Below are 16,229 nucleotides of genomic sequence, written 5' to 3'. Positions count from 1 at the left end.
CTTCTCCGCAAATTTGCTTTTGCCCCCAAATTTTAAGTTTTCGAAGTGTTTTTCTGTGTTTTCCCTGATATTTAAATATTTATTAAGTATATTTTTGGAATCAGAAGAGTTTAAACTCTCAAAAAAGTAAGGTTTGCTTTAGATTTGAGATAATTTTAAATCAGTTCGGTATTCCTTTAAATGAAACCTAATCTAACGTATCTCGATTGTGGCCTTTGCGTATCTAAATATTACCAGATACAAAGTCCAGTTTAAAAAGCACTTCAAATTGATGTTCCAAAAGACCTTGATACACCAGATAAAATACAGACTCTATTCATCGACCCCAACGCACTCGACCCTAACATTAAACAGCACTTTGAATTTATATTTTCACATTCAAATTCCCTGACTTTCCAGCTTTTCCCTAACCCTTTTATAAGATTTTCCCTGATATTTTAAGGCCAAATTGTTATTGCTCTAAATATAAGAAAAAGAGAACAAATTCGATTAAATCGAATATTAATATTTGACGTAAAACACCGCAGACTTCACACTCCTCGATTTCAGTGCCTGGTCACGCGTGATCTCGCTAAAACGGCGTTTAAAACGTCACATAAACGCGGAGATTTTAACAAACTTTAATCAAATTCCCTGACTTTGTTGAAATTCTTAATATTCCCCGACCTTTTGGGTCAATTTTCAAATTCCCTGACCCGTAGCAACTCTATTTAAAACAGTGCTTCAAATTGATATTTCAAGTGGCCTTGATAAACTAAAATTCAAACACTAATTGACTCCCACAACGTACAATGATTTGTGAAACTAAAATTAGAATAACCTAATTGCGCCTTTTCTTTGGTAAGTGCAGCAATTTTCCCTTCCCCTAAGACGCGACGTGCATTACCTAAAACCCTAATTAAAATGATAATAAATAATTGAATTGAAACTAACCCTGGTTAATGTAAAGGCCCGTTTTCAATCAACTTGGCTTTTTGGGAACTTTTGACGGGCTTTCGAAGATAAAAAAATCTTCCAAAAAATTGAAATAGAAAAGCTGAAACTCGTATCGTTTTCAAACAAGCTTCAAATGAATAAAAAATTACAAGTGGGCGTGACTTATTTATAAATTACATTTTCATGTGTGTAGACGTCATTTTCTTTTCGAAAACCGTAGCAAAACTGAACGCGCCGAAACACTAGCTGCCTTTAATGTAAAAAACATGCAGATAGTTGTAACCATGGAGACTGTATGCTTTAATCTAATTGGTGAATCAAGATTGACGACACTTCTAGCGCTTAAACAAAATGAGAAGCAAATATCAAACTCATTTAGATATCTGCTTCTCTAAGGTTTAAAGCCTGAAAAGACGAAAAGCTGAATTTGAAGCTTGTTTGAAAACACCAAGATTTTTTGCTTCGGCTTTCCGCTGCTACTTTTGAAGCAAAAGCTTAATTTTTGTTCAAAAAATCTTGATTCAAAACACGCCTTTACTCATTCCGTGGCCATATTTGAAAACGAAGCTATAAAATGTTTGTTTGTTGGACTTTCTATTTAACTTTTCCCCGTGTTTATTTTTACGCTAGAATACTATAATGGTTTATTTATTGATTAGTTTTTTCCTAAAGCGTGACAAATACCATTATAACTATTCCAAGCAAGCGTAGAAATATATTTATAGAAATGAGAACTAACCTCAAGTCTCTCCTTGATTGAAGTTTCGTCACTAACTTTTTCCGTTCCTGGCCAATCGTATTGCTTTAAGACTGAAACGTTTTTAATCAGTTCCTGGCAATGTTTTGGAGGTAGAAGCGCTTCGTCAAAACTGAGAAATTAAAAATACGCGTTAAAAATTAGATAAGAGAGTTTCCTGATAATTCCACTTCCAAATTCCTAGCTGCTTTTTCCCAGACATTTCCCTGTACTTTCCCCTGATACACCAAATGATGTTAATGTCATGGGCCATTTTAAAGCGAATGACAAGGTTCGTTTGAAAAACAACCTCTGATTCATAAAACAAAAGATAGAATTAATTTCTGTGAATTCAAAAATATCAAGCTTTTAATTCTCCGATTTCTGGTTATTTTGCAATAATGAAATGATTTGAAATCCTCTTTTTAAGCGTTGCCTACGTTAATCAAGGCCTGTGCGCGATGGCTTCGAAGGGGGCGACTTTTAAGAAACGCGACTTCTTATTTTCTCCCTACTTTACCGCGAGATCGCATTGATAGCTGCACCGAAACGCGCGCGAAAATGAGTATTTAAAATTCCGAGCGCGAGAAAATGAACACATGGACGAACCAATACTGAAGGACGGATGGCAGAGGGAGAAGGTTGAAAAACACTTGTTAATTCGCCATCTAGCGGAAGATAGTAGCAAACCGGATAGTTGGGGTCATATAGGGGATTCAACGTTCTAAAGACTGAAGCAGCTAACGTCTTATTTTGTCTAGATGGCGCTAGCGTTTTCCGGGATTTGACTCGGTATTTTTCACAGCCCCCCTCCATTTCGGGGCTGAAAAGGGGGAAGTAAGCTTAACATTGGTTGTTTAGTCGCTTAGTATGGGGCTCTATGGGCTGCCATCCAGCTAATAGCGCCTCAGGTGAGAGAATTTGGCAACTTAAATTGCCAAACAAAAAATAAAAATCGGCGCCGCGCACAGGCCTTGATTAACGTAGGCAACGTTTTAAGAAAGGCTAAAACGTTTCCCGTAGTCTGACGTCACAGATATATTTTTCACGTGAGATGGTGCCACTCTCTCCGCTATCAGACCCAGAGTTTAGACTGGCGAGAAGATCGAGACGCGTATATGATTCCCGCGCTTTTTTTTCTCGCGTCATAGTGATGTCATAAAACTGGCGAACAAGCTCGACAAGACCGAATTGTTTTTTATCGAAACTGAGTTTTCGTGATTTTTCAATGGATTTTAAAAATGGAAACTTTGGTTCAATTATATTAAAAACTTGATATTTTGAAAGTAAAGACTTGAAGTGTAACATAATACCACTTTCGTGGGAAAATATGATATGAAATTTTAATTCGCATGCCCTTTAATAATCCCCAGACATTCAAGGCCCATTTTTAACATTCCTTACCTATTTGCCCTGTTTTAAAAATCCCTTTTAATTTTTGGCCTATTCTTAAAATCTGGTAACATCTTTGGCCTACTTTTAAAATATCTAACGGATGGGAGACTTCGTCTATTGCTGGAGAAAATAAACTTGATAGGCCTACTTTTAAAATCCCTTACATATTAGGCCTACTTTTAAAATCCCTTACACATTAGGCCTTTTTAAAAATCCCTAACACATTAGGCCTATTTTACAATTCATAACACATTAGGCCTATTTTAAAATCCCTAACAAAATCCCTAAAATCTCAAACAAATTAGGCCTATTTTTAAAATCATTAATTTTGGTCTATTAAATTCAATAGAGCTATCTCATTCGTGACGTCAGTTCCTAGGTTAAACGTCACAGGCTTAGCTTTAGCAGTGGGCGGCCATGTTTGGTACCGCTTTGGTTTTATGGGCAAATAGCATGGGTGACGTCACACAAAGGATTCTGAGATAATTCTATAACGTTTTGCTTCCTGTTTTGAAATTCCCTCACATTTTTCCCTTTTGGCCAATTTTCTTAAATTACCCTTCCCCCCTCGACCTGATAAATATTTTTAAAATACTTACCGAAACAATTTGATTAGAACCAATCCGGTTGCGTAAAATACAGCTGGAAAGTCATGGTGATTATGGTTTTTTCCAATATCTTCAAAGTAATGATCATTACTCTAAATTAATAATTATTAATAATATAACAATTAAATTAATTAAGTTAATTACTTGAAAATCTCCAGCAGCGTGAGAAATTCCAAGGGCGTATTTTAAAGTAAGCAAATCTTTTTTGTAAAGAAAATATTCCCAAGTTTCAAAAAATAAATTAAGGTTTACTTCAAGAAATTAACTTAAGTAAATAAGAAGTTTCACTAACCAATGAGTCCGCGATAGTTGGAGCTTCTTCGTACTCTTCCACGGCGCTACATTCGTTATTAGCCAATAAGAACTCTGATCCTCGTTTAGTTTTGTTTCTGAATGATTTCAATAACGTCACTGTATTGTTATTGCAAGGAACATCTTGTTCTTCATCTTCTTTACACTCTCCCACTTCAAGAACAATTTGGGCTTTTTCAAACGCTTGGACATTTTAGCAACAAAGCTTCAAGTGCTTGGCCATTTTCTAATGACTTTTCTTCCAGGACCGCTTGGGATTTATCTTCCGGGACCGCTTGGGATTTATCTTCCAGGACCGCTTGGGATTTATCTTCCGGAACCGCTTGGGCTTTATCTTCTTGAACCGCTTGGGCTTTATCTTCTTGAACCGCTTGGGCTTTATCTTCTTGAACCGCTTGGGCTTTATCTTCCAGAACCGCTTGGGCTTTATCTTCCAGAACCGCTTGGGCTTTATCTTCCAGAACCGCTTGGGCTTTATCTTCCAGAACCGCTTGGGCTTTATCTTCCAGAACCGCTTGGGCTTTATCTTGTAGAACTGCTTGGGCTTTATCTTGTAGAACTGCTTGGGCTTTATCTTGTAGAACTGCTTGGGCTTTATCTTCTTGAACCGCTTGGGCTTTATCTTCTTGAACCGCTTGGGCTTTATCTTCCTGAACCGCTTGGGCTTTATCTTCCAGAACCGCTTGGGCTTTATCTTCCAGAACCGCTTGGGCTTTATCTTCCAGAACCGCTTGGGCTTTATCTTCCAGAACCGCTTGGGCTTTATCTTCCAGAACCGCTTGGGCTTTATCTTCCAGAACCGCTTGGGCTTTATCTTCCAGAACCGCTTGGGCTTTATCTTGTAGAACTGCTTGGGCTTTATCTTGTAGAACCGCTTGGGCTTTATCTTCCAGAACCGCTTGGGCTTTATCTTCCAGAACCGCTTGGGCTTTATCTTCCAGAACCGCTTGGGCTTTATCTTCCAGAACCGCTTGGGCTTTATCTTCCAGAACCGCTTGGGCTTTATCTTCCAGGACCGCTTGGGCTTTATCTTGTAGAACTATTTGGGCAAAAATTTTCGAGATATCTTCCAGAGCTAGCTTAAGAAGTGGTAGCGATTTATCTCTGGGAAGCACTGGCTTTCCTTCATTTTCGTCCGAATCGTCTATTAATTCAGGCATGGAAGACGGGACATTTTTAGATACTTCATCGTTCTCAGGAAAACTTCTACCGGAAGACATCACTGAAAAATTTTAAATATCCAAATTTAAGTAGAACCTGGCGGCTCGTGAACAGTTCTTATAAAGAAAACCAAATTACATTTTTCGCGGAGAGTACGTGAATAAAGAAGAATATCCACATGATAACGGCATGTTCCTAAATCGGGACAAAGTTCTTCACTTTCTCCCACAGTGACAAAGACCTGATCCAACTTTTTTTGCCCTTCATAGGCTAATGCTAGTTTTTTGTAAGCTTAAAAAAAGAAAAAAAAATATGACGATTACCAGCTGATGTCACTGCAACGTAAAAATCTGATATTAAATGTAATATCAGTGACTGATACCAATCTCAGATTGGTTTGCGCTAGGCTTGCGCGAGTACTCGCATCATTCACACGCGAGTCCGAGTCTGAGTACTTAGTAGTAGCTCAGTAACACTACTCAACGAGTTCATTTTTCCCCTATGCGAGTCTCATTTTTCTTTAAACTAGGCCTAGTTTAATTTTTGTCGGGTTAGTCCATTTCTTCGCGAGGGGTCAAGATTACGACGTCTTTCAGTAAGTACCATAGACCACTCGATCATGCATTTAGCAGGCATGATCTAGTAGGCTATGTCACTACACAACGCTTTAGTTGACACGCGCGATAAAAGTCCGTGGCTGCGTTGTCGCTTGTCAGTGCAGGCGCAGTTACACTAGGTTAGCAAAGGATTCAATACATAGTTTACAGGCGTGGAGGATTCCTACCACTAACACAAGGAGACCAAGCGACTTAGAGTGTAAAATCGTCTGCTATTTTACACTCTAAGTTGCCAGGTCTCCTTGTGCAAATGGTATGAATCCTCCACGCCTGTAAACTATGTATTGCCACGCGCAGTACGCGTTCTATTCCACGTTGGTACTTTAACTAAACCTAGAACTAGAATCGTAGGCTTCTACACACTGACTTATGATAGTTCTAGATATTTTGCCGCCTTTTCGAAGGTATTATTTTTAAATTAAATGTTCGCAATTGGACTCGCACACCTAAACATTGGGACTCGCACACCTCTAGTTTGTGCCCATCGACACTTAATTTACCTTGCACATGTGTGGATTTAAAATAATGGCCCTCGTAGCATCCAGTTCGGCTTCCCCATATTTCCCTAGTCGAAGATAAGCTTCAGCTCGATTGCTATCAATTATATCGCAATATTGGCTAAAAACATTTAACACTTAATTAGTCAGTTATTGATTAGTCCTATTACAGGGTTGCCACGGAATTTTCAGAACCAAATTTCATTACATTTTCAATAGACTTATCCCCAGAAATTTTACCAACTAAAATCAAATTCCTGACTTTGCTGAATTTTTTAAAATTCCCTGACTTTTCCGTGACCTTTTTAGCCCATTTTCAAATTTCCTGACTTTTCCGGGTTTTCCCTGACCCGTGGCAACCCTGTATTAGTATAGAATAGGACCGCTCGCTTACTTTTCTCCAATGAGTTTTGAGTAAGTTTTAATAGCCGTATCATAATCTCTCGCCTTGAAAGAATTATTACCTCGCTCTTTCAATGTCTAATACCAAATGTAAAATTGTTACGCCATTATTTAAAAAAAACAAAAAGCGTATTATAATTACCATTTGTTGCGGTGTTAAATCGCTACATTTTAGGTTTTCATCAAAAACTGAAACATTTTCATGATATATAAAAAATGAAACGAAACATTCTGAGAAATGAACTTACAAACGCGAGTGCAGATGATATAGGCTGTTTCAATCTCTTTTTCACGGGATATTGTTGAATATTTCCTTTAAAACCTTAGCTTTAATCACAATTATTTATAATTATTATGCTTTGCGCCTTACCTTGTGATCTCATATGAAGCGTCATCTCTTAATTAATTTCGAGGCTTTGTCCAAATGAAACTTCTTTACGCTTTGGCATTTCGAAATAAGCTCGACCCACCGAGTCTCTACTTTCTCGCACTCGGTGGACGCGCATTTAAACAACTTAAATAGAATTTCCCCAGATTTGCAATTAATATTAAATTATAAAAATTTACGCTTCTTACCAATAAAATTGGACCAATCGCTTTTGCCACTAGTTTGAAGAAGTTTACAAAACTAATTAGGTCATCAAAATTTAAACTGTCGCTAAATCAAAGAATTTTACAAATAAGACGAGTTATTACGTTTATTTTCAATAGTAAAAGGATTATTTTCTTACTTGATTCCCGCAGACTTGACCCATTCTTTATACATGGGGTGGTTTGGGTTAGGTTTTCCAAATAAAAGTGCCTCCAAAACTTTCCCTCGATAAACGTAATAATCTAAATGACACGTTTAATTTTAGTAAAAATATTAAATATAGCTGAGCTCGAATTTTGAACAAACCAGGAGCAAATTTAATAGAATAAGCTGTTCTAAAATCATGTATCGTCTGCAAATATTAAAAGCGCTATGAGATTGAGTTCAGTTTCACAAAAAAAGGTCTGGTTTTTACTTTATGACGTTTGCAGCCAACAAAATCCAAAATCTCCATAGAATCCACGAAGGGTAGCGCCTTTAACTGCCATTTTTTCAAAGTCGAAACAATGGCATACAAACTGTAACTAGAACTAAGTTTAAAGAACTTCAAGAAATCCAAGGCTTAGTGTAAAAAGTTTTGAAAATTCTGATCAAGATTTTATTCTTGATTTAAATTTTTAAAGAAACCGATGGCTACTAAAATTGTTTCTGAAAATTAATAAATACACACGCAAAAAAGAAGTAATGCCAGGAGTTCATAATAACCCCCCTTCGGGAGGGGAAGTATGAAACTGGCCATAGAGCTAATGGTAAAAATCGCGAACAACAAGATTCTGTCGTTGCGCATAGAAAGGATTAGCCTGTTTATGGACATACAACCTTACAGTATATCATAGTAGTATCTATGCTCCTTGGTTTTCGTTCCAAAACTTCCGTTGGCTGGGATCTCCGTCGAAAAGAAAAATGGCGATATGGTGGACGTAGAAACAAGTTGCAATTCTTATATTAAAGATACTGGGAATAAATTTGTCCAAACCGTTTTAATTTAACCACGGAATTCTCATTCACACATATCACAACAAAACATTATTGACGATCGTTTAAATGTTTCGTAGAAAACTAGAAATTCCGACTAAAAGCCAACTTCTTAGCCAAGGCTTAATTTACACTGTTCCGACAGAAGCAGACGTGAGCCATTTTCGCTCCCAAAATCACAAGATAAAAATAGTGCTAAACCGGAAGTGTGTAAGTTAATTCGCGTGGGCGCTTAAAAATGGGGTAACTATTTCTTAGGGAGTTAAGCGGTGTATGAATCCGCTGAGCTTTACGGCGAAACTTTGTTGTTACGGGCTTTTTAACCAGTTTCGTACTTCGGGTTATTATGAACTCCTGGTAATGCCAAAGGATAATTCGCTGAAAAATAAAGTTGCGCTGGTGACTGTCACTGACAGCTTGAAGGACTGACTCCCTTATCCCTGCTGACAGTTTGACAGAAGCAGACACTCCACCGGCACGGTGTACTCGATCACGCTGATCCCGACAAAAAATTATTTTCCGGACCGGAAATAAGCACAATACACGGGACATTATCCACTGATCATTTGCCCTGCACCACGGCCTTATTTCCCTCGCTGGTTATTTCCATCCCTGCATTTATGAAGTTTGAAAATTTTTTGACCAATAAGATTCGCGAAAGCCACGCGCATTCGGAGGGGGTTGAATATAAAAACGCCTAACCGGTCGTGATTCAGTTTAGTTACCGATTTGACTTGTGAAACTTACTACAAAAATATTTTTGCCGAATATGAAATTTAAGTAATAAAGTTAAGTTTAATTATGGCGTCGTCAAAGCGAAGATCTATTGTGGGTGCTCTGCATGAATTTAATAGCGAGTAGAAGCCTTGGTAGAAGGACGACCGCAATCCTGTCTTGGTAATAGAAAGGTAAGTTAGTGTTCTTCGTGTTCAATACAACGCGCTAAATTCAGAAAGGTTTTATGATGTTCTGCTAAATGCGCGCCTGTTTTTGTTATTATCAAGTTTTATCTCAGACCACTAATATAGTATATATATATATATATATATATATATATATATATATATATTAGTGGTCTGAGGTTTTATCAACTGAATAAATTCCCCCTTATTCAAAATATTACTAAATTGGGTATGTTTTTACGGGAAAACATTACTTTTAGCTCGCACCATCAAAATACAGTTTTTCCAATTAATTTCTTGATGTTAATTATATGATAATTAATTACATTAAAGTCGCGGAAACTATTTTAATCGATATTTTCATAGCCATAAAAACCCCACCAGTTCCTTCTTCCTAGCCACGATATATCTAAAAATATAACATAACCCAACCTAACCTAACCTATAATATGAAGGGTAAAATATAGAAAAACATGGAAAATATATATTTTAAATTTTAATTAATTTACGCATCATAACTTTAACAAATTATCCTATAATTAACCTTGAATAAATGATATTTATTGATAAAACTGTATTTTGAATGTGCGAGCTAAAATTTAGCCGTTTTTACCCTGATAACGTAGGCGTTGGTAGTACGTCACACTCCCAAGTCTTACCGCTGTTCTGGTAGCCATGTTGGGTGATCTCAGCTTCGTTCTCGCTTTAAACCCACCAATATGGCAGCGTAAATTTTGTCACGAGACTCGGCTCCTCCTCCAACTGAAAGCTCCCAATTTTGTTATTTTAGTTTCTTTCTAACCAAATGAGAGTCGCGCTTTCAGCCATTCATGTTTTAAGCGTCAACTCCTAACAGTCCGACCTAGTTAGATCGTGGAACCCCCCTTTAACTATTAAAGTTTGCGTAGGGAGAAAACAGCAACGTTTCCGTTGATTGGAAAGTAAATCCGCGCAATGAGATTTATCAACTGGATTCCAACGATTGCCTCATTCCCAGGACGCAGTATGTTTTTGGTAAGCGTGGCTTGGATGGTAAGCGAGGGAAGGACTCGTTTTTGACAATAAAACTCTGTCAGATCGCGTCTTCTCCGACGTGGAAAGCAATTTGGACGTTTATAACGAGTTGCGCAAAGACGTGGTCAACTCTGTGTTCAACGGAATGCATGGAACGATTTTAAATTAGATTTTAAATTTAGATTTTAAATTTAGATTTTAGATTAGATTTTAATTTAGATTTTAAATTGAATTTTAAATTAAAACTCTTAAAGCCAAAATGTTAAATTAGATTTTAAATTAAAACTCTTAAAGCCAAAATTTTAAATTAGATTTTAAATTAAAACTCTTAAAGCCAAAATTTTAAATTAGATTTTAAATTAAAACTCTTAAAGCCAAAATTTTAAATTAGATTTTAAATTAAAACTCTTAAAGCCAAAATTTTAAATTAGATTTTAAATTAAAACTCTTAAAGCCAAAATTTTAAATTAGATTTTAAATTAAAACTCTTAAAGCCAAAATTTTAAATTAGATTTTAAATTAAAATTCCTAAAGCCAAAATTTTAAATTAGATTTTAAATTAAAATTCCTAAAGCCAAAATTTTTGAGTTATTTCAAACATTGGCCCACGCTTTCCTCCAAGAACCTAGTTATAGGCCAGTTCAGGAAGGCCTTAAATTTACAGTTCCATTTTTAATTAAATTTTAAACTTTTGTAAAAATTAATATTGGTTTTATTTTTCCAAACAATAAATTATCTAACTTGTTTCCATAACTTCTCGCTTGATTGATTTTATGAAAACGCTCCAAAACCATAGACATTATAACATACTATTTAAGCCTAAACTATTGGGGAAGGCGGCGCTTGAACGTTTTTGTGAGGGATTTTTCGCTTCTTCTCCTTGGCGTATGTGATGGGGTGGCGCCTTCTGTTGACGAGCGAAGGAGTTATTAAATAAAGCGCGGGAAATCCAAGTTGCAATTTCTGGATTTTTGATAACGTATTTTTAGATTACCTTCGCCGCGTGTAGGGGCGCCACTAGTCTTTTCTCTGAAACCATGGAACTAACTAACGCAAGCCTGAATATCTGAGAAATGTTTGGTGACAACGCACCCTAGCGAGAATTTGATGCGAACCGGAAAAGTGATTCAATTTTTAAAAGGGGAAGGGGGGGTTAGCAAAAAGCCTTAAAAGCAGTCATATATATATATATATATTTCCAATTGAGACTGGGTATTCTTTCCAACCTATCAATTCTGTCCAAATTTCATAATTACACTTAGGTTGTGAAAAGGCGATAAACTCTACATCTTTCATGTACTGTTTCTGCGCTTGGCGATTGTCACTTCTACAACCACTACACACACAGATCTTCTTAGGTCTCACCATATTTATGATTATTTTAAAAACAACGGTACAACCTTTAAAGTGTTAAATACTTAGTTCTTAAATAAATTATGTATCCAGGTTAGGGATAAAATGAATTTCTAAGCGTTAGTTAGTCCCATAGTATCACCATGATTTTGTTATTATCAACGGAAAACATTAACCGCTTTTACAAAATATTACTAAATTGGATAGGTTTGAACTGTAAAGTTTTGCTACCTTTTCCAAATAGGCTTGTTTATTGCCACCTTTAAACAATTTGGCTAATTTACTTTCATGGGGCTCTTTTGGCCACTACAACTTGAGATAAACGGAGAACTAACGCTTTGAAAGAAAGAAAACTTCTTTGTAGGTCTTAGTTTTTAAATAAATTGTATGGTGAAATTTCGGATTGTTTATTATGATTGAAGATCAATTATATCAGTCACCGACTCACCTGGAAAGTAAGTTATGCCACCGTGTCCTTTGTCTTTATCAAAATGAGTACCATGGATGAAGGATGCGCGTGCAAAACTTTCGACGCTCAAAGCAGGAATAGAGAACAGGGTGTATTGGGCGCACGTCAAAGTCCACGACCCCCTTCCCTACGGGGGGGGGGCATGAAAGAAGAGACGGGTCATAGCGACAGAGGTAAAAAGGATTAACGTATTTTTCGCCGTCTCCGTCAGCAACGTCATCAAAAGGGAGATTTTGTGGGAATAGCTAGACTCATCATTATGTATGACGAAATTTATGATGCGAATAATCCATCTCGCTGCCTAGCTGTTGCATCGACCATTGAAATGACAGTTAGTTAATCGTGACGGGAAGTGTTCAAGCCCAGCCCACAAATCACTCATAGAAATTAATGACGGATATGGGGCTGTATGCATTCCTTAGAGATGTGAAATTACCTGGAAAATGACCTTGACGGAGTTTAGAGAGGCTGAAGACTCATGGTTGTTTCATGGTGCGCGTATTAGACTGCCGCGTATCATTGAATCCCTGGAATATGCATTGAGTTTTGTTATTGAACTCCAAAAAATACCTCGAAATTTGAAAAATTTTGGCGAGGCAATTTGATTTTAGTGGGAAACAACAGTTCTTGGGTTTACGAAAAATGCAAAATTGCGCGATAAATTTGTGTTTAAGGTGAAGCCTCATAGATTTCAGAATTTTCAAGCGCCCATAACTCGGGTTCTACACATCGCAGCTTCATTTCGTTTTGTTTTTCTTAATCTAGAGTGCCATTGCCAGGGCATCATCGAGTTCAAACGGTGATACCTATTTTAGTTATTTTTATATTTAATTTTAAACATGATGCCAGAAGCGAAAACATGCTTCGGGCAAACATCCGCTATTCGCCAACGGGTTTTCCCCGAGGGTCGGGCTCTTTTTTAATATACTTTAAAATGTTCAAACTAGGGCATCATCGTGCAAAATTTTAATCGCGCTAACGGTTAATTTGTTACTGACGTTTCTAAATGACTCTCAAACATGCGGCCTAAACGTTTCGATTTAGATTTTCTAATTTTATAAATTTGCTCACACTTCATAGAACGAACCTTCCTATACCCGGGGAAAAAAGAATTATCACTCTAAGTGAAATAGCCTTCGAGATATAACCATTAATGTGAACCACTAATTTCGCTCTTTTTGAAGCAAAATTTTAAAAATACGCGCAATTTCACTAGCGGTGCCATGCGGCTAAAGAGGGGAACTAATAAAATTTTGAAACTTTTGTTATTAAACGGAGTAAAGATGTCACTCTAAACCTTTTCAAAAATTCTCGGTAGTGAAAGGTTTTGTTGGGCCCTTTCGACCCCCCCCCCCCTACAACATGAAAGAAAGTAACCGCTATCCCTGCTGAGTTTACGACTAACGTATCTGCCCTCTCCTTTCTTAACAATAACCTCTGAAATACACACGACTCTATTATGACTGACCTTAGTTCGAAGCATCCATATAACATGTGGATCCAATTTTGAGACAAACCCTATACCCCACATTTGATGACTTTTATCCAAGACGGCTCTGGGAGAGTCTTAATTGTTCAGATAGGAGCGAACTGAAACATTCCAATCCTTTTATTATTAAAAATAAAACCACTTGACCCGATACGTGGGGTTAGGTAGCCTATTGAAGTGTAATTGAGGAAACGTGATTTGACAAAACAAAAGTTATACTTTATTAATTCTTCACTACGTTTACTTAACTTTACTGACACCATGGTTTCAACGGGGACTTAAAAACTCTAACTACGTTACTCTTACTTATCTTGGGATCTAAGTCATCTTTTCTGTTCTATATCTCGAGCTCAACTGTTATTCTACTACTTTTTCAAAACTTTTATTTTTTACAAGCTCGTGTGACCTTTTCGGAGGTACACTTGTTTTCCAAATTTCTGTTTAGTCGAATTAGCTGTTTTTCTATCTTGGGGGAATTTCCTTGATTGTCATAATATTTTCTGTGCTAATATGAAGGGCCAGAGCCACTTTCACTTTTTCTATTCAAACTTTTTAAAAACATCTTATTTTTCTTTAAATTTTCAATAATAACAACAAAATAATAATAGAGGCAAAAATACACTAAAATTGGTAAAAATAACAAAGAATAAAATATGCGCGCATTAATTAAATTTTACAAATATAGGGTGGTAGCTTGTAATTCCGAACACTTTTTTAAAATCGATTGAAACATGACACACGTATAATGTTATGAGAAATATTTGATATTGTACCAAATAGCTTGAACATTTGCGCTACTTTTGAGCCTATTTTGAGCCAAAATTACCGGTAACTTGTGGAGAAATATCTATTTCCCCATTTCTAGTAGTGGCGTCCAATTCCGAACTGATGTCTTGTAATTCCGACGTAGGGGGTTTCAATTCCGACCCCCCGCTTCCAATTTCTGACCCCCCGCTTCTAATTGCCGACCCCCCGCTTCTAATTTCCGAACCCCCGCTTCTAATTTCCGACCCCCCGCTTCTAATTTCCGAACCCCCGCTTCTAATTACCGAACCTGCTTACAGGGTTGGCAAAAATCCGGATAATTTGAATAAAATCCAGACCAGTGGTTTTTATTGGATTAAACCGGATTTTTTAAAAACACGAGTTATTTTAGGGTTTTTTGAAGGCAAAGTACTTCTGTGTAGCTCTTATTTTAGTTTTGGGGCACTTCCCGACCCCTAGCCCCGATTCCAATGTAAAATAGTCTGCTAGTTTAACTGATAAAATGTTTCATGAAATCAATTTATTTCCTGAGTGCACGAACCTAACACTAGCGCGGCTCCAGTGGATCCCTTACAAGGGGACTTTCCTTCTAAACTCCGGGTTTGGCTTGGCAAAGGCTAGTGGGCGGGATTTATACATGCACGTACAAATTCCGCCCACAAATGCCTCTAGCTTTCCCAAGCCAAAACTGGAGTTCGTAAGGAAAGTCAAGTTGTCCACTGGAACCAACGCTATGCTTTAAGTTCGAGTAATACTGGAAAAATATTGTAAGCTGTAACTGGACAGTAACCGGTAACATAACTATTAGTTTTATCATTTATAATAAATAATCTTTAGTTGTCGCGTCATATATTTTTCCCTTGTTTCTGGTTGTATTTTAATTATTTTTATGGCACAAAATAGATTTTTCCCCATTCATAATTAAGCCGGATATTTTACGTGGTTTTTTAACACCACCACCTGTAATGTGGTATAACTATGGTGAAATAAACTTCAGCGCCTATCTCATTTGTATGCTAAATTGGGATTATCTAAAACTGAAATATTTTTTTCATTAGGTGAATCGGGATAAAATTCCCTAACCAAGGCTTAAGTTTTGGGACGTTAATTCTATAATAAATTTCGCTTTCAAGTTTTAAATCTCTCGTAGGTTAATAGGATAAAAAAGATTATTAATAAATGCAACAGCGACTTACATTACCTTGATCGTCATATTCCATATTCAAGTAGGTATAAACCTTTAGCGACCCGTTTATGCAAAAGTTTGAAACGCGCGAACGCAAATTTTCAAACTTGGCGCGAGATTGAACCGTTATTTTTTTTTATCGCGGAATAGTGTACGAGTACGAGTGACGGCGCCGCGGCGGGGAGGGAAGGAAACAGGGACTTTACGCTAGCCGGGTTAAACTAAAGTTGTCTGCTTGAAAAGCCCGGGAAAACGTATCGCCGTATTATCGAGGATAACTAATCTGTTAAACCATGTCGTTTAATAGCGTTAAATTTAATTTTACTGTCGATAATTTATGATTAATGGAGTGTTGTTTCGAGTGGTCGGAATTAGCTGCTCGCAAAGGTTTTTATAAATATTCTTTTATTAATTTAATTTTGAGCCAAAATTTCGTTACGAATGCTTATTTTGTGGGGGAAAACTTGACGTTTTGGCTGAAATTGAGTTTATTTGCCTCTGATTTATCTGAAGAAAATGAAACCTTATTTTCGGAGGCATCAGGGTCGGCATTCCCTTTAATTGACATTAAATTAAATTCGCAAATTAGGTACATTTTTATTTCGTGTCACATCGTTCCCTGACTTTTAGATATGGATTTGAAATGATGTTTTTCGGATAGACAATGAATCAAGGCATAATTTAAGCCTATTTTTCACGGTCTAAAGCCTCGCAAGTAAAAGAAAAATCAATTTAAAAAAACTGTTCGGAATTAGAAGCGTTCGGAATTACAAGCCACCACCCTACAGAAAATTACAAAATTAAAATTAAACTAATTAAA

The 16,229-nt window shown here is 36.8% G+C and overlaps 4 protein-coding genes across 5 annotated transcripts in view; 2 read left to right on the top strand and 2 right to left on the bottom strand.

Moving 5' to 3' along the window:
• The window catches only part of LOC149650485 (DNA (cytosine-5)-methyltransferase 1.S-like), a 179,041-nt gene that overhangs the window by 27,434 nt on the left and 135,378 nt on the right, over window positions 1-16,229 (top strand). The window lies entirely within an intron of this gene.
• The window catches only part of LOC149650492 (DNA (cytosine-5)-methyltransferase 1.S-like), a 120,572-nt gene that overhangs the window by 14,754 nt on the left and 89,589 nt on the right, over window positions 1-16,229 (top strand). The gene's annotated exons all lie outside the window — the stretch shown is intronic.
• On the bottom strand, window positions 3,665-5,429 carry LOC149650500 (uncharacterized). The gene is made up of 4 exons (XM_089849293.1): window positions 5,287-5,429; window positions 3,968-5,209; window positions 3,820-3,875; window positions 3,665-3,745 (listed from the first exon to the last, which is right to left on the bottom strand). Exon 2 carries the CDS (start codon window positions 5,205-5,207, stop codon window positions 4,164-4,166), a length of 1,044 nt encoding a protein of 347 aa, XP_089705419.1. The 5' UTR covers window positions 5,208-5,209; window positions 5,287-5,429; the 3' UTR covers window positions 3,665-3,745; window positions 3,820-3,875; window positions 3,968-4,163.
• On the bottom strand, window positions 6,657-7,952 carry LOC149650499 (uncharacterized). 2 transcript variants are annotated; one of them, XM_089849300.1, is made up of 8 exons: window positions 7,672-7,952; window positions 7,563-7,608; window positions 7,396-7,498; window positions 7,241-7,322; window positions 7,035-7,178; window positions 6,913-6,977; window positions 6,807-6,828; window positions 6,657-6,742 (listed from the first exon to the last, which is right to left on the bottom strand). In XM_089849300.1, the coding sequence occupies exons 1-5, from the start codon at window positions 7,708-7,710 to the stop codon at window positions 7,056-7,058; spliced, it is 393 nt and encodes a 130-aa protein (XP_089705426.1). In that variant the 5' UTR covers window positions 7,711-7,952; the 3' UTR covers window positions 6,657-6,742; window positions 6,807-6,828; window positions 6,913-6,977; window positions 7,035-7,055. The 2 variants fall into 2 exon arrangements, with proteins under 2 accessions (XP_089705426.1, XP_089705425.1); XM_089849299.1 differs by lacking the exon at window positions 6,657-6,742 and having other exon boundaries at window positions 6,810-6,853.

The sequence above is a fragment of the Phalangium opilio genome, unplaced genomic scaffold (genome assembly GCF_054372755.1).
Source record: "Phalangium opilio isolate 3A_F unplaced genomic scaffold, DU_Popi_V2 ptg000087l_1, whole genome shotgun sequence".
NCBI lineage: Eukaryota > Metazoa > Arthropoda > Arachnida > Opiliones > Phalangiidae > Phalangium > Phalangium opilio.
The sequence above is the reverse complement of the archived record's forward strand: the minus strand, read 5'-3'. Positions and strand labels throughout refer to the sequence as shown.

Coding starts and splice junctions, on each gene's coding strand:
- LOC149650500 (XM_089849293.1), bottom strand. CDS start 5,207: ATGTCTTCCGGTAGAAGTTTTCCTGAGAACGATGAAGTATCTAAAAAT.
- LOC149650499 (XM_089849300.1), bottom strand. CDS start 7,710: ATGGAGATTTTGGATTTTGTTGGCTGCAAACGTCATAAA. Junction 7,323..7,395: donor GTCAAGTCTGCGGGAATCAA/GTAAGAAAATAA, acceptor TCTTTGATTTAG/CGACAGTTTAAATTTTGATG. Junction 7,179..7,240: donor CGATTGGTCCAATTTTATTG/GTAAGAAGCGTA, acceptor ATTCTATTTAAG/TTGTTTAAATGCGCGTCCAC.